The 27,341-nt window shown below is 45.9% G+C and overlaps 1 protein-coding gene across 1 annotated transcript in view; it reads left to right on the top strand.

Moving 5' to 3' along the window:
* The window catches only part of LOC145398951 (uncharacterized), a 304,550-nt gene that overhangs the window by 184,650 nt on the left and 92,559 nt on the right, over positions 1-27,341 (top strand). Inside the window, 4 exon segments of the mRNA XM_080271685.1 lie at positions 19,183-19,460; positions 21,988-22,124; positions 22,346-22,469; positions 22,554-22,673. Of these exon segments, the coding sequence (XP_080127811.1) occupies positions 19,183-19,460; positions 21,988-22,124; positions 22,346-22,469; positions 22,554-22,673 (659 nt within the window).

Below are 27,341 nucleotides of genomic sequence, written 5' to 3'. Positions count from 1 at the left end.
AGGAGGATATAATAAATAAAAGTAGTGATCAACCAAAGCTGTTTTACAGCTATATCAGAAGCAAAACCAAAGTAAAAGATATAATACAATCCATTACGGACAAGGGAATCACTTATACACAAGAGAAAGATATTTGTGAAGCACTAAATAAGAATTTCCAATTAGTTTTTACAGAAGAAAAAAATTTTGAGAGGGACTATGTGGAACACGCATGTCCACACATACTACCAGATATACAATTAGCAGAAAAAGTAATACAGGAGGAGTTAAGTAGATTAGACAGAGGAAAAGCAAGTGGTCCTGATGAAATTTCATGTTGGTTATTACGAGAATTTTTAATTTTCAAGAAATCCTTGAGTCAAGGGAAACTACCTGATATCTGGAAAAAAGCAAATATAGTCCCCTTATTCAAGAAAGGAAATAGACAAAATCCTCTCAACTACCGACCAGTATCACTGACCAGTGTTGTAAGCAAGGTATTAGAAAAACTTATAAGAAAAGCTTGGGTAAATCATCTAGAAGAACACAGTATGATAACAGAAAGACAGTTTGGTTTCAGAAAAGGAAAATCATGTGTTACTAATCTGTTGAGCTACTATGACAGAGTAACAAACACAATACAGGAAAGGGAAGGATGGGTGAAGAGTATCTATTTAGATTTCAAGAAAGCTTTTGACACAGTACCACACCAAAGACTTTTATGGAAACTGTACCATCAAGGAGGAATTCGAGGCAAACTGTTTTGTTGGTTGCAAGACTCTCATAAAAAGAGAAATGAGGACAGTACTAAGAAGAAACTACTCATAATGGAAAGAAGTGACTAGTGGAGTACCACAGGGTTCGGTGCTGGCACCAATCATGTTTTTGGTGTACATAAATGATATAAACAGTAACACTGGAAATGAGAGCTATCTGAATATGTTTGCAGATGATGCAAAAATACAAAGGAGAATTACTAGCACAGACTCTTGTAAAGAGCTACAAGAAGAATTAAATAAACTTCATGAATGGAGTAGTACATGGCAAATGGAATTCAATGTGGACAAGTGTCATGTAATCAAGTTTGGTAAAAGTGGAAAAAGACCTGATTGGGATTTTTAAGTTAGGAAATAAAACCCTATACACATCAGAAAGAGAGAAAGACCTAGGTGTGATTATCAATAACAGACTCTCTCCGGCTGACCACATCAGCGAGAAGGTACGGAACATGTATACACTGCTTGCAAATATGAGAACAGCATTCACATACATAAATGAAGACATGCTAAGAAGGATAATAACATCATTCATTAGACCAACCCTGGAATATGCATCAGTAGTCTGGAGTCCTCATCTCAAAAAGGATATAGACAAGATTGAAAAAGTTCAAAGGGCCGCTACAAGATGGATACCTACCAAGCTTAAGGGACCTAAGCTACGAAGAAAGACTAAATAAACTGAATCTACCAACACTACAGGAGAGAAGGAAAAGAGGTGACATGATAATGCTATATAAGTGCATATCAGGAAAGGAGAAAATAGACATAAAAAATGATTACTTAACATATGGAGAAGCATCAGCAAGAGGACACTGCAAAAAACTGCATAAGAAGAGAGGTGATAAAGACGTAAGGAAATTCAGTTTCCCAAACAGAGCAATTGATCAATGGAATGCACTACCGAATGAAATAGTGTGTGCCAAAACAATTCACAAATTTAAGGATATGTACGATAAATATGGTTTAAGACACGGGACAGTACGAGCTTGACTCATTTCTGTAAAGATGCAATTAGGTAAGAACAATTAGGTAAGAACACACAATTGCCCACATTTGTTTTCCAACTTTCCATCTTACCCATACAATCCTTGACCCAACTGATCCATACACTCTTATGTTCTTCTTCCATCTTTTACTCACAACTACACACACTCCTTCTTTTGCCCTCTCATTCTCACCTACTCCTGCACATATACCCCATCCATACTCCCATTCTCTCACCCTCTCACCTCTCCATTTAGTTTCAGTTACTCCACATACATCAACTTTCGCACCGTCAAGCACCTCCATTTAGTTTCAGTTACTCCACATACATCAACTTTCACACCCTCAAGCACCTGGAATATCTCTCTCTCTTTCACCTCATCATTCGCACCTCATACATTCCATGTTCCGATTACCATGTCCTTTGTCCGTTCCTTGGTCGTCATCTTTTTGGTCAGTCCTTGTCCAAAGCTTCTTGTTCGTCTTTTTAGTCAGTTGTTTTCCGGGGAGGGGCACTAACCCTCCGCCAACCCTTTTAGTGTCCTTGTATGACAAGCAGGGATACTGGGGGAGTATTCTTGAAAACCCCCCCTACCCCCAGGAGGTATATAAACAATTCACGCTACGTTATATATACATGTTCTATTTGTATTATTTATATTACGGTATCTAACATTACCATGATTCACAGTTTCACAGAACAGTGTAGATATTTAACAAAGAAAAATATGCTTTTTAAACAGCCCGGGCACGTGTTTGCTGTTTGTCCCACTGGTCGTGACATTTACCGGAATACTAGGCTTTTCAGAAGCACCCCATTGTGCTCACGCTTTCAGTCTTTTACGTTCCACCACTTTCAGATTTTTTATTCAACTTGTTACCAGAGGAAAAGCCTCAGCAGCATGCAAATAAGACTCAGTAGTCTCCTTATTGCTTTCTAACTCTAGTTCAGCTAATATGCTGGGTTTCCTCATTATCAGTTCCTTTGCCATTCATATACACACTGTACAACCAAGGTATTGAAGGTGATATGAGTCATCCTTGTGTCACACCTGCATACCAAAATACACACCTCCGCTGCCGCCGGACCAACCACCCCACCACCCCCCATCCCACTACCAATCCACAGCCTTACCATCACCCCAGGAGGACACCACTGCAGGCCAGGTCAGTTTGACACTGACCCAGGGCGAGAAGGGCGCCGGGGCGCCCCTACCTTGAGTCCTTTTTCCTCTCAACCAACCCGACAACAACCAAGCAGGAATGAGAGATGACTTCACGATCGGAGCAGCCTTCACCAGGTTCAGGGTGGGACTGCTCCAGATACAGTCCCAAACAACACCGCGGTCACAGCCACAGTACGTACCGGGGAGGGAGCAGCCACAGTGTGCCCCTCAGTTGTTCCCCCTTGTAGCACCATGGTCACGGCCACAGTGCATACCGGGGAGGGAGCAGCCACAGTACGCCCCTCAGCTACAGCCACACCTGGAGACAGCCATGGAGCATTAGCTATTGAGTGCGCACTGACTGGCAAAGGAAGGAGGAGTGGAACTGCAACAATGGCCACAGTACGTGTCGGGGAGGGAGCAGCCACAGCACGCCCCTCATCCACCTCCTCCTCCTCCTACGGGAGTAGCACCGCGGTCACGGCCACAGTACATACTGGGGAGGGAGCGGCCACAGCACGCCCCTCAGCTACCTCCCGTTTGGCAGGCAGAGCCGCGACAACGGCCACAGTACATGTCAGGGAGGGAGCGGCCACAGTATGCCCCTCATCTGCCTCTACCTCCTTCGGGAGCAGCACTGCAGTCATGGCCACTGTACATACTGGGGAAAGAGCGGCCACAGTATGCCCTTCAGCTACTACCCGTAGGGACTGTGGAACCACCACAACGGCCACAGTACGTGTGGGGGAAGGAGCGGCCACAGTATGCCCTTCATCTGCAGTCTCTAGGGTTCTCCCGGAGGAGAGGGTCACTTGCGTGGCCGGCTTACTACCTCTCGACTGCGTGGGAAGCCCTTCCCTCTCTCCCTCCAAGTGTGGTTCCCTGGAGGTGCTGCCGTTCCAAGAGTGGTGGCGAGGTCATGTCCCGGTCCTACAGCCGACCCCTGGATGACTCCGGCCCCTGACGGAGGCCTGACAGAAGAGGTGCGGCAGTCCACTCCTGATGGCACCCCACTCTGTAGGCGACCACAGCATCCGGCCTCCCAGGGCCAGTCAGCGGGCCCCTGAGCAGGACTGCTCAGGCCTCACTCTCTGCCGGCCCTCTGCCCGGAGGGAGAGGTGGCAGGCCCGCCTCCTGAAGCTGTTTGGCCCCAGCCCCGAGGGCCACCTATCAGGTCGAGGCCCCCAGACGGGAGGGCCTCCCTGCACCCCACCGACGAGGCCCCAGCCCGAGGGCCACCTATCAGGTCGAGGCCCCCAGACGGGAGGGCCTCCCTGCACCCCACCGATGAGGCCCCAGCCCGAGGGCCACCTATCAGGTCGAGGCCCCCAGACGTGAGGGCCTCCCTGCACCCCACGAACGAAGCAGACCCGGGCAGTGATGCCCCTGAGAGCCGTATGTTGCCTCCTACAGGAGAGCTCTCCAGAAGGGCCCCCTCCCACGTCCGGGCGCCTCCTCTGTTAGCCCAGGAACCAAGGGCCTAGTGGCAACTTCAATTCGTCTCACAAGTCATGCCTAAGTCAGAGAAACTAAGACAGAAATAAGAGTGACAGTAGAACTGTGAGAACATAATATAGTGACGAACAGTGTATACGAATACAAGGGCAGAAGTCAAGGGTCAGTGAGCACGAATCATAAGACAACTGGACATATAGAAATACCGAGTCTATACTAGCAGTGCCCTGAAAAGACTAAGACCAGCCAGCAGAGACAAAACCAGTGAAATAGTGTTGCCACAGCTAAGTGACAATTCCAAGTGCCGCAGCTCGCGCCATATCAAGTGTATAGTAATATCGACCAACCTGACCCTTTATTCCATTCACATATAGTGCATCCAGTTGAGTATATTAAATGACAGTTATGCCTAAACGCTGACACCTGTGCCGTGCTGTAGTGACTAACAATATCTGTATATGTGACTGTCATTATATTCTGCCCTCGACATCACTGTTGTGTTTGTGTACACTTTGTATCTGAAAACCTGACTTCTCGCTCCTAGAACACTTAACGTGAAGCGGGGTCCTCTTTTGAGACCGGGGCTTAGGAAAAATAAGAGAGAGGCAGGACACAAAAACTTCAGGCAATAACCTTTACACGTGTATTACTTAGTCAGACAAGGGACAACAGCAGATGATACAGCACAATATTTGGTCAATTACAGACTCTTACAACTAGATCCTCAGTATCTCGCAGGATACTACAATAGTACAGTAAGTACGTGGGATAACACTCAAAGTGTACTGTACAGGATTAGTGTAGTCCAGGGTCTCGGTGCACGTGGAGAGGTGAGCGACAGGGCTCACTGGGGGAGGGTGTAAGGTCTAATTGTATTTATGGTAGTATGAGGCAGAGGTTAACAATAGCGCGTTCACTTTATATTTTCTACGTGCACAGGGTTATTTGTCAATTATTACCATATGATCCAAGGTTGTTGCGCGTGTGGGGGGGAGTTTAAGGTAAAGCTCACTAGAGGAGGGTGTAAGGCACTGGGTTTACACAGTTCATGGTAAGGTAGGTTGTACCATAGCAAGCAGATTTTCTGTTCTTTTTACACTTGTAAGAGAATTCATGTAGGTTGGATTGTGCCATAGCAGGTAGATTTTCTATTCTTTTTATACTGGTAAAGGAAGATAATATATAAAAAGTAAGTGAATCTCCCTGGAAATTCAATATCTCATATATAGAGTAAATTGACCATTTGTAACAACATCCATTAACCAGTTGTTTAAGCAACGTTGGGTCTGGTTAGTACTTGGATGGGTGACCGCCTGGGAACACCAGATGCTGTTGGCATCCCTACGTGTCAAGTGGGGTTGGTGGAGGATTAGTGCTCCTCCCTGTAAAACAATTAACTCTAAGCCCTTGGCCACCCCGTCTGGGATACATGGCGTCTGGCAATGAATGAAATGAATGAGGCAGAGGTTAACGATAGCGCGTTCACTTTATATTTTCTACGTGCACAGGGTTATTTGTCAATTATTACCATATGATCCAAGGTTGTTGCGCGTGTGGGGGGGAGTTTAAGGTAAAGCTCACTAGAGGAGGGTGTAAGGCACTGGGGTCTAATTATGTTTATAGTAATATGAAGTGGAGGGTATTGATAGCGTGTTCGATTTATTGTTTTCTAGGAGCAAGGGATGTTTGGATAAATTACTGATAGGAGTTCCACGGCTTTGGTGTTACACTGAGGACAACGTGAAAGGAGTCGCACATGAGTCTTATGCACTACCACTTGAGTTTCACAGGGGTTGCTCACTATTCTGCCCTTTTGTATATTAGGCCTTCATTTCCCTGTCACGTAAACACTTGGCCTGGTGCTAAGAGGGTACACTATCACCTTGTCACTGTTCCACTGTACTTAGGGCAAAATCACTGTCTCACAAGTTACTGGGGGCGGGTACGGCGGGAAGACACGGCGGCGACAGCTCGGCCAGGGCAGGGGCACTGCCAGGGGAGGGCATGCCGAGAGGGCACGGTATGGCGCGCAGGGGCATCTTCTCTCGTCCGGGGCTGCAGGTGGCGAAAGGGCCCGATTCCTCCGGGCTGGGAACAGGAGTATGGCCCTCAGGGCTGGGGCCGAACAACTCCCTGAACCTTGCGGTCAGGTCTCGGCCAGATGTGGAGGTCCTCCGTCGTCGGGGCATAGGGAGGTCCTGACCGGGAGTTCTGGGAAGGGCCTGGAGTTTCCGCGGGCTGCGGCCCCCAGAGTCAGGCGGCGCCGCTGCAGCACCGGTCTGCATCAGGGTCCGTCAGGTGGGTTTTCTCTAGGGCCAGGCGTAGGGAGCAGAGGCTGGGGGAGGCGATAGGGCCTCTCCAGAACTCTCCCACGCCCACTGCGTCAGGGGACAGGACACATGTCTCACGCTGGGGCGGCAGGACTGCTCTTGACTGTTTCCGGCCGTGGGGCCCGGCTACTGGCCGTGACTTCCCAGGGGGCGCGACCATAAGGCGCTGAGGCCCGGCTACTGGCCGTGGCCTGAGAGAGGGGATAGGAACCAGCGCACTTCGGGACACCTTTGGAGTGGCTACTGGCCATCTGACGAAGGCGGGAGCGGCTACAGGCCGACTCCTGCAGGAGGGGTGGGGAGCGGCTGCAGGCCGACTCGAGGGCAACATCTTCAGAGCGGCTACAGGCCGTCTCCTTCAGGAGGGGGTGTGGAGCGGCTACCGGCGGTCTCTGGAAGGACACCTTCTGACGAAGGTGGGAGCGGCTACCGGCCGTCTCCTGATTACCCTCAGGTCGGTGCTGGACCGATTCCTTTACGGGGGGCAGGCGGCTACAGGCCATCCCAAGAGGGAAGACACCTTCGGAGAGTCTACTGGCACACTCCTGTAGAAGGCGAGAGTGGCTACAGGCCAACTGCTGAGGGGTGCTGATCGAAACCGGACTGACAGCTCCACCCCGAGATGGTTTGGTGGAACCCCGCCCGGAAGGTAGTGCCGGATTCCTGCTATGGCGACGGTGGGGCGACTCCGGGTCATAGGGGTGTACGGCCCAGGCTGGCTTGTGCCGTTGTCGCGCCGAGTCTCGGTGTGCTGCTGCTGCTCCTCCGTGGGATCCTTGTGGAGGTGTTGGTGAATTTCCCGGGGGCACTACGCTGAAGCACTGGTGTGGGGGATTGAGCACTCCCGGGGACACTATGGTGAAATAGGGGACACTATGCTGTATTTCACCGTGTCCATTCTGTATCCAGTGTCTCTTTGTTTTTGTATTGTAAGGTGTGTTGAATTAAGACAATTGATGTGCTAAGGTATACTGCCGAGTTTTTATGCCCTGTTCCTTTGTTGGTGCTTTACTTCCAGTCCGGAAAGAGGACCCTGCTCAGTCACGGGTGTTTTTAGGACGAGAGGGTCGGACTAAAAACACTCCGCATAACACCTACAGTATTTAGTAAAAGTACAGTAAACCATCAGTGTATCAGATTAATTGGAGTCAAAGACAGACAATATAGCCAGTGTTCGTTAGGTGAGACTACAATGACCTCAAGCTTGATTTATAATAATTCCTGTTCAGTGGATACCTGACAGAATTATACGTGTTCACACTTATTTCTGCTTTTTGTGGGTTTATAGTGGGAACCTTGATGCTGTATAGATATTAAATTCTGTAGTTTTAATCAGTGATAAGGAACTAGTGATGAAAAAGAGGACTTACATACCTAGGAGGAAAATATGGAAGCTGGAAAACCAAAAGTAATAAGGGATTCCTTCTATAACGAGGAGAGAGGTGGCTGAACAGGGAGCTGTAGACAGAGGCATTAATGAACAGTACAGATCCATCAAGAACAATCTCTTGAGAGTTACTTATGTAATATGCGGTTGGACAAAAGGCCTACCAAGACATAAAGTAACTTGGTGGTGGGATGTGGGTGTAGAAGCGCAGTTAGGGAGAAAAGAAGGCATTTCCGAGAATGGAAGAAGGGTGGTTGCAAGGAGGAATACTTGGCTGACAAGCGTAGGGCTAGAAGAGAGGTATACAGGGCGAAGTCTGAGTCACAGAGACTTTTACTTAACCAAAACCATGGGGAAAGGAAAAATATATTTAAGGTGGCAAATCAGATGAAGAGGGATAATCGGGATATTATAGGTGAGCAGTGCAGTGTATGAAGAATGATGAAGGAAGGGTAGTGGTGAACAGAGGATATTTTTATGCACGGAGGGACCATTATAGCCGATTGTTGAATGAGGAGTTTGACTGGGACAGGGAAGGTTTGGAGCCAGCAGATCCAGTGTTTGGACCTTGGCCTTTGATTGATGCTGCTACTGTGAGTGAGGCAATAGGCAGTATGAAGATGGGGAGGGCAGCAGGTGTGTCTTGATTGACTGCCGAAACGTTGAAGGCCTCAGGAGATATAGGGGTGATGTTAGTTACTGACCTGGTAAATATGATTATTTATGAGTGTGTTGTCCCAGATGATTGGCTGAAGCGTGTAATTGTAAATGTGTATAAAGGGAAGGGTGATGCCCTGGAAAGAGGAAATTATAGAGGTATGAAGCTTTTAGATCAGATAATGAAGGTAATGGAGAGAGTTTTAGAGGGTATGATTAGAGAAAGAGTGAATATTGATGAGATGCAGTTTGGGTTTATGCCAGGTAGGGGGACCACTGATGCCATATTCATTGTTCGACAGCTTCAGGAAAAATATATTGGTAAGAAAAGGGATCTGTATTTTGTTTTTGATTTGGAAAAGGCCTTTGACAGAGTCCCTAGAGAGGTGGTGAAGTGGGCAATGAGAAAGCTTGGCTTGGAGGAGTGGCTGGTTAGGGTGGTTATGGGTATGGATGTGGGTGCTCGCACCCAGGTAAGAGTGAATTGAAATTTGAGTAATGAGTTTTCCGTGAACGTTGGTGTGCATCAGGGGTCAGTTTTGAGTCCCATGTTGTTTATCATGGTACTTGAAGCCCTCTCACGTGACTTCAGAAATGGACTTCCATGGGAGATGTTGCATGCAGATGATTTGGTGTTGACTGCAGAGAACGAAATTAAGGCAGAGGAAAGATTTAGGAAGTGGAGAGATGGTATGAGGCACAGGGGCTTAAGGGTAAATGCAGATAAAACAAAAGTGATGATATGTAGGGTTGGTGGCGGTACTGTCAAAGACGAGGGACAGTGGCCATGTGCAGTTTGCCACAAGAGCGTGGGAAGTAATTCCATCTTGAGCAGTGTTTGTGATAATTGGATGCACAAGAGATGCAGTGGTATCATAGGTAGACTACAAGATAATGCTGCTTTTCTGTGTACAGCATGTCAGGGAGAGCAGGTGGAGATTGTCAGGCATGAAAGGATTGAACTTGTTGGTGAATCTTTTGAGTGTGTGGAAGAGTTTTGTTATTTGGGATACATGTTGTGTACTGGAGGTGGGGCTGGAGCTAGCTCTGTGGCTAGGGTGAGAAGTGGTTGGAAGAAGTTCAGGGAGCTCTTGCCTCTCCTGACATTGAGAGGACTCTCCCTATATGCTAAGGGGTCTTTGTATGCAGCATGTGTTAGGAGTGTAATGCTGTAAGGTAGTGAGACCTGGGCAGTAAAGGAGGAGGATATTCGCCGGCTCAGACGTACAGAAATGACAATGATTAGGTGGATGTGTAGTGCGTCCCTGCATGCAAGGTCTGAGGTGGCTGGGTTTACGGTGGAAGAGTTGAGTGGTAGGATGGGACTGGAGTGTATTGGTGTTGTGATGAGAAGAGGTAGATTGAGATGGTTTGGGTATGTGGAGAGGATGGGGGATGATAATTGGGTGAGGAAGGTGAGAAGTGTAATGCTAGGTGTTTTAGGGCTCGACTTCTTGTCCGTAGAACACCTAACGTCAAGCGGGGCCCTCTTTCGAGACCAGGGCTTAGTGCAGGTAAGAGAGGTAGGACACAAAAACTCAGGCAATAACCTTACACGTTTATTCAGTAGTTAGACATCAGACGGACAGTAGATGATACAACACAGCATTTGGGAAATCACAATCCTTAATTAGACAAATGTACCTCGCAGGGTACTGGCACAACAGAGATCAAAAGATAATATTCATGACGTAGTGAACAATATTACTCTGAGCACAGGCTGGCAGTGTACGCGGGAAGCAGGGGTGGGGCTCGCCGAAGGGGAGGGAAAGGGGGGGGGGGAAGAGAGAGAGCGAGAGTGGTGATGGGCTGTGGAGTTGGTAACACTTTATGGTAATATCGAGAGGGAATAGATGTTTTAGGGTTGGCACTGTTATCCTTGGGTAGCAAAGAGGTTTTGGTAATTTACTGCAAGGGGGTTTGGGAGATTCCTGTGCGTGGGGAAATTGAGAGGAGAGTTATCAATGGAGGGCGTACAGCACTGGGAGTCTCTAAATTATAGCAATACAAAGGGGGAAGATATTAACGACACTTTTGCTATATGATTTTCTGTGGCCGAGGGAACTTATATATTTCACTGATGGAGGTCTCTCGTCTCTGGGGTTCTACCGGCACATTACAAGAGCATCACGATATGAGTTTCATTTACCCACTTGTTCCCTTTTCAACTTCCTTGCACATTTTGCCTGCTGTTCGGGCACACTATGTCGCTTTGGCTATGTTGTTCTACACAGGACAGATCACACTATATGGAGGGGGGGGCTGGGGAACACGCTGGCGACTATTCCGCCGGGGCTGGGGCACTGCCAGGGGAGGGCGTGCCGAGAGGGCACGGAACGACTCTCAGGGGCGTCTTCTCTCGTCCAGGGCTGCAGGTGGCTGGGAGGCCCGTGTCTTCTGGGCTGGGTACTGGGGTGTGGCCCTCAGGACGGGCCAAACAGGTCCAGGAATCTCTGGCTCAAGTCTCGGCCGGAGGTGGAGGTCTTCCGCCGTTGGGGCGTAGGGAGATCTCCCCCGGGTGTCCTAGGGAGGGCCTGGAGTACCCGAGGGCTGTGGTCGCCGGAGCCAAGTGGCGCCGTCAAGGAGGGGCTGCGTCACTGACCCGAGTCAGGGTCCGTCAGGTGGGTTTTCTCCAAGGCCAGGCGTAGGGAGCAAAGGCCAGGGGAGGCATTAGGACTTGGCTGGAACTCTCCGGTGTCCTCTGCGTCGGGGGTCGGGATCCTGGTCTCACACCGTGGCGGCAGGACTGCTCTCCCTTGTCTCCGGCCTTGGGGCCTGGCTACCGGCCGTGGCTCTCCGAGGGCGCTACAGGGAGGCGCCGAGGCCCGGCTACTGGCCGTGGCTGGAGAGGGGGAATCAGCGTGCCTCAGGACACCTTCGGAGCGGCTTTCGACTGTCTGACGGAGGCGGGAGCGGCTCCAGGCCGTCTCCTGCAGGAGGGGTGTGGAGCGGCTACAGGCCGACTCAAGGGCAGCACCTTCGGAGTGGCTACCGGCCGTCTGACGAAGGTGGGAGTGACTACAGGTCGTCTCCTTCTGCTGGAGGGAGGAGCGGCTACAGGCCGACTCAGGGGCAACACCTTCGGAGCGGCTACCAGCCGTCTGACGAAGGGGGGAGTGACTACAGGCCATCTCCTTCTGCCAGAGGGAGGAGCAGCTACAGGCCGACTCAGGGGCAGCTCCTTTGGAGCAGCTACCGGCCGTCTGACGAAGGTGGGAGCGACTACTGGCCGTCTCCTTCTGCCAGAGGGAGGAGCAGCTACAGGCCGACTCAGGGGCAGCACCTTTGGAGCGGCTACCGGCTGTCTGACGAAGGCGGGAGCGACTACAGGCCATCTCCTTCTGCCGGAGGGAGGAGCAGCTACAGGCCGACTCAGGGGCAGCACCTTCAGAGTGGCTACCGGCCGTTTGACGAAGGCGGGAGCGACTACAGACCGTCTCCTTCTGCCGGAGGGAGGAGCAGCTACAGGCCGACTCAGGGGCACCACCTTTGGAGTGGCTACCGGCCGTCTGACGAAGGGGGGAGCGGCTACAGGCCGACTCCTGGAGGAGGGGGTGTAGGGCGGCTTCAGGCCGACTCCGGAAGAACACCTTCTGACGAAGGCGGGAGTGGCTTCTGGCTGTCTCCTGATTACCCTCTGGTCGGTACGAGACTGATTCCCTTAAGAGGGGCGAGCGGCTTCTGGCCTTCTCAAGGAGGAAGACACCTTCGGAGAGGCTTCTGGCACACTCCTGTAGAAGGCGGGAGTGGCTACCGGCCGTCTCCTGAGGGGCACTGTGTGGAACCGGACAGACAGTTCCACCCCCACTTGATCCGACGGTTTCTCTCCCCGAAGGTAGTGTTGAATTCCTGCTATGGCGACAGTGAGGCGGCTGCGTGTCATAGGGGCGCGCGGCCCGGGCAGACTTATGCCGTTGTCGCGCGAGGTTGGCTGGTTCGGCTGCGGCTCCTCCGTGGGGTCCTGGTGGGGGTGTCGTAGAGTTCCTGGGGGCACTGTACTGCAGCTGTGTCGTGGCGTTCTCGGGGGCACTACGTTGTAACTCATGCATTTTAAGAAGTGTTGTTATTGGGGGTGGGGTCATGAGGGGTAGACCGAGAAAGACATGGGACAAGGTCGTTAAGTGTGACCTCAGGGTTAAGGGACTGAACAGGGAGGCTGCAATAGATCATGCAGCATGGAAAGCTGCCATTAGGTAACCAAGGCCAATGCATGCAAGCATGTTGGAGTCTTTAAAAACGAAACGAAACGAAAGAACAGTACTGAAAAACAAAAAATGTTACAGTACTTTTTTTTCCCTTTTGTTCAGTCTGGAGGCCATGTCACCTGGATAAATATGCTTTTTTCAGTTATTTTTTAAAGGCTGTTCATTAGCCTCACAGAAGTCAGTATAGCTGAAGTTCAATCTAGGAAGTTCATTATAGTGATGGTTTAATGTACTGTATCATAAAATGTCCAGACAATCATACTTGCTCTATCAACTATGGTACATCCATAAAAATTTTTATTGCACCCAATAAATTCCCTCAATCACCACTTATCATTATCACTTTCGATAGCCCCTCCTGAGCCACCACATCATAAGCTTCCTCTGAATTCATGAATGCAACATATACTGTAGCTTCAATATATTACAGATGCTGTGCTCTATTAATGGCTTCCATGTCAGCATCTGATAACTACATCCCAGTCCTTTCTAAACCAGCCATATTTCTCATCTGTCTGGTATTCCTTCATGCTGTGCACCCTCTTTCTAAGTAGTCTGCCATGACACCTTACCAGTTATGTTGAGCAAAACAATCCCCCAATGATTCTTTCATTGTTCTTCTCAACCCTTTCCTTGATACAGAGGTAGCATCACCAAGGCTGCACCCGTGGCTTAAGAACATACAAGGTAAACACAGCGTTCCTAGAGGGGTGTGGGGGCATGCTGATGATCCATCAGATTTTTTTTTTTTTTTCTTTTTCCCAGCACCAGATCATGCAGTTTAGGAGTACAGTACAGTACAGTACAGGCAAACCCCGATTTATGATACCCCTAGATCAGTGTTTCTTAAAGTGTGGTGCGCGGACCCCCAGAGGTGTGTGGAACGTTCCAAGGGGTCCGCAGGCTAATTTGAGTATAAGATAAAACATGTAATAAATTGTGTAATGAATGATGTTATGACAGTACATTATGAAGTAAAATATGAACAGATATGTTTAAATTAAGCCATTAATAAATAATTCAGTAACAATTTTAGTATATTATAGCCTACAAACACATTTAAACTCAAGAGGTAGTGTAGGAGGGAAATCTATTCATAATTAAGAGTCTGCCACATGATTAGTTTTAAGAAAAGGGGTCTGCTGCACGAGAAAGTTTAAGAACCAATCCCCTAGATGCAATACCCCAGAGTAACGATGGGGATAGAAATATTGTACCATCCTACCCTGCTATCGTAGGCCTACCCCTGGTTTTGCAATGGGTTTTGATTTTTTTTTTTTTTTTTTACCGATTTTGATGATGTTTTAGACTTACATTTTGTGTTTTGGTTGATTTGTAAACTGTTTTAGACTTAGATTAATGCGTTTTAGTAATACAGTAAAACCTCGATATAACGGACCTCAATACAGTCACTGCTCGTTTTACGTTGATTCGGTGTACGATAATTCGCCACAACGATAATGGAAGAGTTCCACCCCAAAATCCGATTTCCAATGAATTTCCCGCTATAACGATATTGCCCTTGGAAAATTTTGTATGTAGCGCCAAGTACATGCAAGGTGACAGTCGCTTGTCTCAGGCAAGATGGCGGCCCCAGTGTGCAGAGCATTGTGTTGTTTCAGTTGCGGTCCCGCCATCCCTTCAAAGCCCTGTCTTTTCCACTCGTTCACGTGTGCCCCCCTCTCCCTGCTATCGTCACCTCTCAGCCAAGCATCGTACTACAGTAGGCCTATACTGTACATCATGTAGCACCAGGCCAGTGTTACACAAGTGTTGTGTTGTTGCAATGATTTACTGTACGTGAGTAATGCCGCCTGTATTGGTGTGATAGTGTTTGTTTTGGTCTTGGAGATGACTTGGACCGATACAGGAAGTGATTAAGGTGGGTTGTCATTTTTATTTCAGTCTTGGGTAGGTGATTTTGGAAAGTTGATTTAACGTAACCCCCCTTTTATAATATGTTTCAGTCTCCTGATTTATGATAAAATCAGGATATGATAAGGTATGACCCTACGTAAAACGAGTAGTGACTGGAGACTGGAATTTGCTTTTATCAATCTCGAGGAGCTAACGGACTAAATTCCTATGTACTGTATCAGAAAAAGTCCAATAAATCCAGAAGCAGTCCAGACTGCCTGACCACTTCGGTTATGTTCACCACAATAAGGTACGGTAAATAAAAGACATGTTTATTAGTGTACAGTACAGTAATATTATATATATTATACCATTTGATTAATATAGTGAAGTTATAACACAGTACAGTACCACAATGGTAGTCAAAACAGTTTAAAAACCATTCATGTGATCCGGACTAATGTCTGATATATCGGAAAGAGTCCGGATTAGCAGGGGGAAGTTCGGATGTCGCTTTTATCAAAATTTCGCATTTTTTGGAATGGTTTGGCCCCAATTAATCTGTTCTAGTGAGGTCTTATTGTAGGTGGAGTGAACACTGTCATATGGGGTATGGATTCTCACCCATCAGATAAGTTACAAAACAATGTGGACAACTAGGTGACTTAACAAAGAATATTTTGTGTTTGACCATTGAACGTCTGACCTATCATGGTAAACATTACAGTAATTTTAAATAAATATTAATAATTATGAAAGCCTTAGAGAGTAAATATTTCATGCATTGATAAAAACTGTGACATTGATAAATCATGTGTTTACATTCGGGCTGTTCAAGGAAAAACACTTTGAAAATACAATACAAAGAATTTCTAAATAAATATTGGAAAATAAGAGGGAAGAAAGTGTAGGAGCTCAGCAACCAGAACAGTTACAAGAATCAACTTGAAGAGGGGCTATGAAAGGGCTATCCAGATCGCATCATCGATCGATAAATCATGTGTTTACATTTGGGTTCTCCAAGGGAAGACGTTTTGAAAATACAAAGGAGTTTCTAAATAAATGTTGGAAAATAAGAGAGAAGAAAATAAAGGAGCTTAACTAAAATGACTTAAAGAGGGGCCTTTGAAAAGGCTATCCTGATCTCATCATCAGTTGATAAATAACTTGTTTACATTCGGGCTGTTCAAGGGAAAACAATTTGAAAATACAAAGGAATTTCTAAATAAATGTTGGAAAATAAGAGAGAAGAATATAAAGAAGCTCAGCAACCAGAACAGGAACAAAAATGACATGAAGAGGGGCTGTTGAAAAGGCTATCCTGATCCCATTCCCCTTCAAGAGAATTCCCTGTCAAAATACCAACAATTCTCCATCGCAACAATTTGCATCTTAGACGATTCCATGTCATTGGGGGAGGCAGTGGCTCAGTCGGTAGAGAGGTGGCCTGCAGTCCTACCGGACCCAGGTTCATATCCCCACTGGGGTAGGGAACAGTTTAAGGATTTGAATTCATTAAATCAGACTTTACTGATCTACCAGAAGACCCGCTGATTTGTCGTAAAAATGCCCCCACTAATACCAATAAACCAGTCCTGTATGAGACAGCCCTAGCATGTATTCAGTATGGACGGTGGGTGTTAAGTGCTGAGGTGGTGACATGCAGAGGTGTATGGTATGTAGGAGGACTACTGGGCCTTGGTAGCAGGCTTTGAAACCTATGCCTAGAGTCGGACACACTAAAAAAAAAAAAACATTATTATGCATAACAGATGTTTATTTAATTGTCCTGGGACCCTCTGATGGTGGGATTGTATGCAGTGCTGCTGCTTCTTCTCTACTGAGTTTGAATATGAGTCAGAGATTGCTTTCTCCAGTGACCTTGGCTCGGTACAAGCGAGCCGGGCACTGGTTTTAGGCTTAGGTTAGCTTCTTTTATAGCTGTTAGACCATTTAGATTGGCTTGAAACCTTTTTTTGGACTCATTTGGGTGGGTTTAGGACTTGGCTGGGGGGGAAACTAAGGCTCAAAAACGCATCCCAATACAGTACATTACATGTTATCTCTACCCCGAGGTATGATACCCCGCCTAGTGATGGGTTTTTACTTAACCAGTTGCATTGTTAAACCTGGGTATGCCTGTATTTAAAGTGAAAGTGAACAGTTTAAATGTACTGGAAAAAAAATAAGTCATATAAATGTTGCTGCTGTATGCTTTTATTCATGCCATTTTAGGATTAGGATGCATCATTCATGGTACAGGGAGGCATCCATCATCCACTCACGTGTAGTGCAGCCTCCAGGTGACTTTACACTGAGCCGCAAGCCAAATGGTCTTCTGTAACTATAATAGTAAATCAACCCTGGTTTGTCTGGCCAAGCAGACCCATCAGTTGCTGGTAAGCAGTCCCACTAGCAGGGCCATCCCTTACAGTGAACAGATATTTCCTTGTGGTGGATAGTGCCTCGCTGCAGTGAGGCACGCAGAAGAGAGTGAAGGTTTGGCCCCTGGATGGATGCCACATTTGTGTCTTCACTCAGTTAACAGGCACACCATAGTAGGCTTTACATCACCCCAATACTGTATTTGATTTTATGTTTACCACCCAGTTTTATAAATAGTTTTCTAGGTTATAGGAAACCATTAAACTTGTCACCCAGAGTAAAGCCAATATAAGAAGAAGTAGGCAGCACTGCAACAAGTAAGTGGATGATGATCACCATTACCTACCACCTAACTGTTTCCTGTAGACCACGAGATTTACCGTGTCAGTTGGTAACCATGTACGGTATCTAGATGGTACTTGGTGATTTAGTAGGTTAAGACACTCCAACCAGATTGATTGGTTGTAGCATTATTCACATAGAGTACTGTAATGCCACTCTGGAAAAAGTGAGGCTGGTCACTCTTGCTTTATATGTTGGAACTGAGTTGTGTACTCCTGGGCTCCTGTGTTTCTGAAGGGACCCCCCCAAAAAAAGATTGGGAGATGTAAAGAAATTAAAATTGCACTGTAACACTGATGGCTAGCACCCGAATTACCATCTTCTCATACCTGCCTTAGTTTCCTTGCTTGTGGTTCTGACACATCTTGCTCACCAGTGGCAGATTCAGGATTTTACAGAGGGAGGAAGAAAATGGAACAAAAAATTCCAAAATATTTATTCGGGGTAACCTGTTAGGTGTAGAAATAGCTCTGACTAGAGAGTTATCCCATGCATTCAGTGCATGGTGTTTTAGTAAATTAATGAATGTACGGACAAGACTGTTTTGTGCACTACAATTTGGAGCTTGTTGAACCATCAGGGACATTCTTTTACAAGGTAACATGCTGAAAGGAGAATATTTGGTGAGAAAACTTAGGTGAGTGGGTAATTGGTGTCGGAGCTAGTGAATTGCCATGTAGTGCACCTGTACAGTATTGTGTAAAAAATTTGTGCATGAATAAATCACCATTTACAAGTACAATATGTTTAGCCCCTGTTGCTTTAATATTGCTGTTTGTGGGAGTTTGTTGGGAAGGTGTTTAGCATATTGCTCTTCACCCTCAGGCTCAGAGTCATGAAGCTCATAAGTTGGAACTTTAGGTTTCCTCCTAAGCCTTGGGGTGTACTTGACACAGAGATATTAATGGTGAGCTATCTCTGTGTGGAGTTTTCTTATTCCATGATGCTTAATAGGCTTAGTTGTACAAAACTCAAGGTGAAAAGTAAAGAAAGGCCATTTTTAGGTGTGTAAGAGAGTTTATGTTTCTGTGGGCAGAAGCAAGGAGTACAGGATGGTAAAGCTTTTAACATCTTTCATGGCAGATCACAATTTGTTATGCAATGCTTATCTAATGGTACACCTTTTCTCTGCTTTCAAGGCAGGTACAGTAGTGTGTTGCACAGTATAGTACATATCACATGTTACAATTACCATGTGGCTGAAGATACCATATACCAGGTAAAGGCATCCACATGTTGAGGGGCTGAACATGCACACGCTCAGGAGGTCCAGTGAGCTAAAAACACTTAGAGCAACCTAGGCAAAAATATGACTTATTTCAAATGTTTAGCAAGGAAAAAATAAAGAAATCTTTACTAGTAGCTGTTCCATTCATCTGAAAGGCAAGCAGATTTGATGCAAGAGAAAGATAGAAGTGGTTTTCTATGGCCAACCCAGGAGGAAACCACTTCCATAAGAGTGCTTGAGCAACAAAAAAGAGCATCATAATTTACATTATGACAAGTTTTGCTCAACCACTCCCATGGTCAACACTCAGCCTGATGCAAGACTGATCCTAGCTGTTGATGAAAAATGTTGCACAAATTTACTTTACTGTTTCCAGTGTAATGTGAGCACATGCACGCGTGCTCAGTTACTATTACCACGTCTGGCAGGTACCAGCTGGATGTGGATGGACGAGGGTGTGAGGTGGTGGACCCTTGCAGTGTGGACAATGGAGGGTGCCATGACGAGTGCCACAATGAGCAGGGTCACCGCCGCTGCTCATGCCACCGAGGGTTCAAGCTGGCAGATGATGCAGTATCCTGTGTGGATGTGGATGAGTGCCAGGACCCAGACACTTGCAGTCACCAGTGCCACAATACCTGGGGTTCATATGAGTGCATTTGTAATGCAGGCTACCAGCTTGGCACTGATAATAAATCTTGTTACAGTAAGTTTTTCTTAAAACACCATACAGTATATTGCTATGATTGTCAAATATTTTTTTAAAAACTGTTTATTAATGTAACAGTGTTATGTTGTATAATGCATTAAAGTATGTACAGTAATCACTCGATTATCCAGATGCTCCATATCCGACATACTCCATATCCAAACACTAGGCCTTGGCTCTGTTATATCCATATCCAGATTTATTTGTTCATATCCAAACATAAAATTTCTGACATTGCCAGTTGGGTGGCCTACAAATTCAAAAAATTGGTTTGGTGGCTGGCCGGCCTCTCTAGCCATGCATGAGTAATAGACCCTAACCCACAAGCTGAGCAAATATGGTTGTCCACTTCCTCTCTGAACGGTCAAAGTCCCATGGCCTCCCGGATCACTCGGAGCTAACAGCCGCGCGCGAGTAATACAGACCTTAACCCACAAGCGAGCAGTAATGGCTGTCCGTCTCACTGCCGAATGATCAAAGTCACCTGGCCCCCCTCTCAAGCCGAGCCGTGCTGGTAAAGAATGTAACCCACCAGCTGAGCAGAAATGGCTGTCTGCCTCCTTACCGAATGATCAAAGCCGCCTGGCCCCACTTTCGAAAGCAGCCGAGTGCTGGTAAAAGAACGTAATCCACCAGCTGAACAAAAATAACAGTCTGCCCCCTTACCAAATGGTCAAAGTCACCTGGCCAGCCAGTAGAGACATGACATCACTGTGTTCAGTGACAGTTACCACATGTCCTTACTCTTTGCACAGCTCCAATGATGGAGGAGGAGTTTTCCGACATTTGTTGAGTGATTACTTGTGATAGGCGATACCAGTGATTAAATTTAGATACAGTACTGATAACTTTGTTGGCCAGTATCGGTGGCATTGATTACTGATACCGATAGCTTGGTAGTTTTGTAATTAATACCTTTTCAGTCCGATGAAATACCTGAAAATTTAATAAAATTACTCAGTGGGCTCAGTCTGGGTTAAAATAATTGTATGGTCACTATTTTAGGAGAACATGAGCACCAAAACTGCCATTCAGTGCTGTAATAAATCTTATAATCATCACTTCCCAATGAAACAGTATTTCTGAATCATGTTTTCAGTTAACGAAAGATGCCTTAGCATAGTATTCGATACCTAGCCATCAGTATCCATACTTACAGGTAAACAGTTTTTTTTTTTTTTTTATGATAGGAAGAAGGAACCAAAGGCCACAAGCCCACAATAACTGTTCCTTCCAAGAGAAAAACGAAATACACGAGAGAGCCAAATTCAAGATTGATCATATCGAGATGCCTGCACACACTGCATTTGAAAGACTGGAGATCATAGCTAGCAGGAAATACAGACAGAGGGAGACAGTTCCAGAGTTGACCTGTTGCATAAATGAAGGCCTGGGAGTAATGGTTTACTCTTGCATTAGAGAGTTGGACAGAAAAGGGATGAGAGTCTGCTGCTAGACAGGTGCTATGCGCCCGTCGTAGAGGTGGAGAAATGCAAGCAGGCAGTTCAGAGGAGCAGTGACCATTGAAGCAGCGATAGAAAAGAGATAAAGATGCAACAGTGTGGCGAAGAGACAGAGGTTGAAGGGAGCCAGTAAGAGGAGGAGAGTTAATGGGATGAAAAGCCTTTGACTCCACCCTGTTGAGAAGAGCTGCATGTGGGGAGCCTCCCCACACATGAGAGTTGTACTCTGCACAGTTTCAGAAGTACAGTATCAATAATTTGGTATTGATACGGCCACCACTAGTGATTACATTAGCCACTAGATCACACGGGATTACTGTACACCAACTAGAGGCTAGCAGGTTATGACGCCTGTCTGCCGTTCACTGGGTGGTAAGTACAATACTGTGTTTTATTAAAATTCTTTTAGCACCTTTCATATTCTTCATTTGTTTATTTGTGGATTTTTGTTGTGTATGCATTGTTTTCTTAGTGTCTAGCATTATATTGGATATTCTCATGTCTGTTTTGATGTCTAAATAACTGAAAGACTGAAGAACACTGCCACTATTAGGAGGCGTACTGTATATATAAGCAGGGTACTCGTGGATTTTTGTTGTTTATGTATTGTTTTCTTAGTTTCTAGCATTATGTTGGATATTCCCATGTTTGTTTTGATGTCTAAATAATTGAAAGACTGAAGAACATTGCCACTATTAGGAGGGGTACTGTACATATAGGCAGGGAATTTGTGTATTTTTGTTGTTTATGTATTTTCTTAGTGTCTAGCATTATATTGGATATTCCTATATGTGTTTTAATGTTTAAATAACTGAAAGACCAAAGAACACTTGCAGATTTCATCCATATCTGGATAAACCGATGGCTCTAATATGTCAGATAATCGAGGGATTACTGTATTCTTGAAGCACAGAACGCTGCCATAATTGACTTAAAATGTATAGCTAAACTCAAGTTTCAGGAATAGATGCAATAAGCAACACAGGCGAGAAGTGTCTGTACAAATACACTGCTCATAAACATGCCAAATGTTTGCTGTAATATCCATTGTACATCCTCAGTGATCGACATGGAGGTGATCAATTCTTGCCTGGAAAACAATGGTGGGTGTCAGCACATGTGTCACCATGGCCCTGGGGGTGTCATCTGCTCATGCCATCCAGGCTACCTCCTCCAGCCAGACCAGCACTCATGTCAGGTCAGTCAAATGATTAGTGTTTACATGGTATGTTATCTGATCATTGGAACCATCTTAGCAAATTCTGATGTTTCAGGCTACTGAAAGAAGTACAGTAGCTGTTTTATTGATTTCCAGATTTCTCAGTACAGTTGCATTTAAGTCTTAAGTTTTATGTTCAAGTTCACATTCAGTCTTGCAGTACACTGAATCAGATAATTTACAAACAAATGATCATTCAGGATGAGGACGAATGTGAAGGCAGAACACACCGCTGCCAGCAAGAATGTGTGAATATTGCTGGTGGATATGCTTGTGCCTGCCACCAGGGCTTTACTCTCAGCTCAGACACCTTCACCTGTCTTGGTAAGTGATTTTTTGTATGGCTTTCTTAGAGATCTCAGCTAGAAACAATATACAATAGTGCTTACCCTTTAAATCTTCTCACAGATGTGGATGAGTGCTTGATGGAGAATGGAGGGTGTGAACATGACTGCCACAACACACAAGGTTCTTTTTTGTGCTCCTGCCATAAGGGTTATATCCTTGCTGACAACTCACACTGTGACAGTGAGTCATGTGTATCATGCTTCTTTTACATATAGCTGATCTTATTTTTAATGTACTATAGGTAGGTTTGCTGGTTCAGGCAGACCAGGGTTGAGCAGCAACAATAACTGTAGGTACTGCATTAGATGAGTGGCTACTATCTACTGTGGGAGGAACAACAATGAAAGTAAATGCAGCTACAAGCATAGTAATTAGCCACACAGTCATCACTCATAGGCAGGAAGCATTCAACCTCAAGTATAGTAAATGAGGTCAGTTCCACATGAGATCACATGGATAAAGATTGTATAATGTATTGCATATTGTTTTTTTCTACCAGTTGCCAGCAACTGGATTCGGCACATACACTGAACCCTCGGCTATCGCTCCCAATTGGTCCCACTATGGCTGCGCACAAAAGAAGAAAGCATACAATGAATGGATGAGAAATAGGGGCGTGGAAGAAGTTGAGAGGCAGAAGAGAGAGTTATATGTAGAAAGAAAGAGAGAGGTGAAAAGATTAGTAAGAGAGAGTAAGAAGAGAGTGGATGAGGAATTTGGAAGGAATTTGAGTGTAAGTGGAGGGACTGTAAGAAAATGTTCTGGAAAGAGGTGAAAAGAGTAAGACAGGGTGGAAGTGAAGTTAGCAGGGGAGTGAAAGATAAAAATGGTAGATTACTAGTGGAGAAGGGAGAAAAAGTGAGCAGATGGAGAGAATACTTTAAGGAATTGTTGAATGTAGAGGATGGAAGTAATGCGTGTATAAGTGGCTGGGGAATGGCTGGGAGAAGGAGGGAGGTGAGAAGACAGGAAGAAATCAGTAGGATAGAAGTTGTGGAAGCAATGAAGAAAGTTAAACTGGGGAAAGCCCCAGGAATTGATGGAGTGTGTGGTGAAATGCTGAAGCATGGGGGAGAGATAGTAGTAGAATGGATGTGGAAGATGTGCAGATTGGCCTGGGAGGAAGGTAGAGTCCTGGAGGATTGGAAGTCAGGTATAATTATTCCCTTGTACAAAGGAAAAGGGGAAAAAGAAGTGTGTGGTAATCATAGGGGCATTTGTCTTCTTAGTATAATAGGAAAAGTGTATGGTAGGATACTTATTGACAGAGTTAGAGAAACAACAGAGAAATTAATTGGAGAAGAACAGGGAGGCTTTAGGAAGGGAAGAGGTTGTGTAGATCAGATATTCATTCTTAGACCTTTAGTGGAAAAGTTTTTAGAGAAGGGAAAGAAGTTGTATGCAGCTTTCATGGATTTGGAGAAAGCATATGACAGGGTGGATAGGCAAGGATTATGGAAAGTGTTAAGAATATATGGAGTAGATGGGAAGGTGCTGAATGCTGTGAAGTGTATGTACGATGATGCGAAGGCTGCAGTGCGTGTGGATGGTGAACTAAGTGAATTTTTCTCTTTGAAAGTTGGGTTGAAACAGGGATGTGTCATGTCTCCTTGGTTGTTCAATCTGTACATGGATGGGGTAATAAAAGAGGTACAAGGTAGGGTAGTGGATGTTGGAGTGGCCCTGGTGAGAGAGGATAGTGTTTGGAAACTCCCTGTACTGTTGTTTGCAGATGATACTGTATTGTTGAGTGAAGATGAAGGGGAGCTGCAAGGCTTGGTGGATGAGTTTGGGAGAGTGTGTAAGAAATGGAATCTAAAGGTGAATGTAGGGAAGAGTAAAGTGATGGTCTTTGAGCGAGATGAAGTCAGTGAATGTACAGCGAGGTTGGATGGTGAGGAATTGGAAAATGTGAGTACGTTTAAGTACTTGGGTAGTGTGATGAGTAAGGATGGAGGTTTGGAGGGTGAAGTGCTTGAAAGGGTACAGCAGGGAAGAAAGGATGCTGGTTCTTTGAAAGCAGTGATAAGAAACAGGGAAGTGAGCATGGAAGTGAAAAAGTTACTACATGACAGTATTGTGATACCGACTCTAACGTACGGAAGTGAAACTTGGACGTTGTTGGAAGGGCACAAGTCAAGAGTGAGAGCAGTGGAAATGAGTTATTTAAGAGGAGCCTGTGGAGTCACATGGAGAGACAGGCTGACGAATGAGGATATAAAGGAGTGTTGTGGTGTTGATGTGGATGTGATAGGAAGCGTTATGAGGAACACACTGAGGTGGTTTGGCCATGTGGAGAGGATGGAGGGTGAAAGACTGATGAAGAGAGTGTATGTGAGTGAGGTGGAGGGGGGAAGAGGGAGGGGGAGGCCGAGGATGAGATGGAGGGATGGGGTGGAGAGGTATATGAGAGAGGGGGGTGTGAGTTTGGAGCAGGGCAGTGAAATGGCGGGGGACAGGGCAACTTGGAGGCGATTTGTTTGTGGCCACCCCAAACGGGATTGAGACGCCTGGCAGTAGTAGTAGTAGAGTAGATATAGCTGAAACCGTGATACCCGAATTGAAGAACTCATGGTAAAATTTTTTTTTTTTTTTTTTTTTTTTAATACGAGGAAGAAGGAACCAAAGGCCATGAGCCCGCAGTAACATTTCCCTCCAAGAGAAAAACAAAATACAATAGAGAGCCAAATTCAAGATCCGATCATTTTGAGATGCCTGGACACACTGCGTTTGAAAGACTGGAGATCATAGGCAGCAGGAAATACAGACAGAGGGAGACAGTTCCAGAGCTGACCTGTTGCATAAATGAAAGACTGGGAGTAACGGTTAACTCTTGCATTAGAGAGTTGGACAGAAAAGGGATGAGAGTTTGCTGCCAGACGGGTGCTACGCGCCCGTCGTAGAGGTGGAGGAATGCAAGCAGACAGTTCAAAGGAGCAGTGACCATTAAAGTAGCGATAGAAAAGAGATAAAGATGCAACAGTGCGGCGAAGAGACAGAGGTTGAAGGGAGTCAGTAAGAGGAGGAGAGTTAATGAGACGAAAAGCCTTTGACTCCACCCTATTGAGAAGAGCTGTATGTGGGGAGCCTCCCCACACATGAGAGTTGTACTCCACACAGGGGCAGATAAAACCACTGTATAGAGTCAATAATTGTGCAGGGGTAAACAAGGAGCGGAGTTGGCTTAGCACACCCTATCTCTTGGAAGCAGATTTTACTAGAGATGTAATATGATCATCCCAAGATAAGTCCTGAGTAAATGAAACCCCAAGCATGTTCAAGGATGATGCAGGATTAAGCTGAATATTATTAAACATTAGTGGGTATACCTGTGGAAGATTTTGTTGGGTTGATAGGTGTAAGAACTGAGTCTCAGATGCATTAAAAACAACCATATTATTTTTACCCCAGTCAGAGATACGAGCCAAGTCCGACATTAGGTGTGCCATAGCCTCATCCCTTGTTTGTTGAAGTAACTGTTGAGATGGGCGTTGCGGGAACCGAATGGAAAGGTGAAGGGTGGAGTCATCAGCGTATGAGTGGATAGGGTTAGATGTACAGCTTAGAAGATCATTGATGAATAAAAGGAAGAGAGTTGGTGATAGGACAGAGCCCTGAGGAACACCACTGTTGATAGATCTAGGAGAAGAACGATGGCCGTCTACAACAGCGGCTATAGAACGACCAGAAAGGAAGCTAGCGATGAAGGCACAGATAGAAGGATAGAAACCGTAAGAGGGCAGTTTGGAAATTAAAGATTTATGCCAGACTCGATCGAAAGCCTTTGAGATGTCAAGTGCAATGGCAAAGCTTTCGCCAAAGTCCCGAAAGGAGGATGACCAGGAGTCTGAAAGGTTGGTGAGAAGATCGCCAGTGGAGCGTCCCTGACAGAACCTGTACTGACGATCGGAAAGAAGGTTGTGATAGGAAAGATGCCTTAAAATTTTTCTATTGAGAATTGACTCAAAAACTTTTGAAATACAGGACGTTAAAGCAATTGGACGATAGTTGGAGGGTTGGGAGTGGTCACCCTACTTTGGGACTGGCTGAATGAGAGCAAACTTCCAGCAAGAAGGAAAGGTACAAGTTGACAGACAAAGGCGATAGAGTTTGCGTAGGCAGGATGTAAGCACAGAAGCACAGTTCTTGAGAACAACAGGAGGGACCCCATCAGGCCCATATGCCTTGTTAGTATTGAGGCCAGTGATGGCAGAAAATACATCAACTAAAGAAATTTTAATGTCAGCCATGAGGAAGTCAGAGGGGGGAAGTGATGGAGGAACAGCACCGGAATCGTCTAAGGTGGAATTGGAGGAGGAAGTTTGTGCGAAGAGATCTGCTTTATCAGTAGAAGAAATAGCTACAGAACCATCAGAGTAGAAAAGAGGAGGGAAGGATGATGAGGTAAAGTTGTTAGAAAGATTTTTGGGAAGGTGCCAGAAGGAGCGGGAAGAATTCGAGTTGGAGAGTTGAGAGCATTCAGTATGGATGAAATTATTTTTAGTAGAGCGAAGAACAGACTTAGCATGATTCCGGGCAGAAACGTAAAGATGATGTAATTCAGAGGTGGGTTGGCTCCGGTACCTTTTGTAGGCCCTCTCCTTGTTGCGGACAGCATTAGAACAAGCGTGATTAAACCAAGGCTTTCTTGCGTTAGTCAAAGGATATGAGAAAGGAATGTATGCTTCCATGCCCGAGAGAATAACCTCCGTAATGTGCAAGGCACACTCAGATGGCTCCCGGCCATGGAAGCAATAATCATTCCAGGGAAAATCAAAGAAGTACTGCCTGAGGGCCTCCCAGTCTGCGTCTCCAAAATGCCACAGACGACGTTTCCCTGGAGGGTCC

Source organism: Coenobita brevimanus, chromosome 47 (assembly GCF_032717465.1).
Source record: "Coenobita brevimanus isolate Jiangsu-jjx chromosome 47, ASM3271746v2, whole genome shotgun sequence".
Classification (NCBI taxonomy): Eukaryota; Metazoa; Arthropoda; class Malacostraca; order Decapoda; family Coenobitidae; genus Coenobita; species Coenobita brevimanus.
This window is presented reverse-complemented; position numbering and strand designations above follow the sequence as displayed.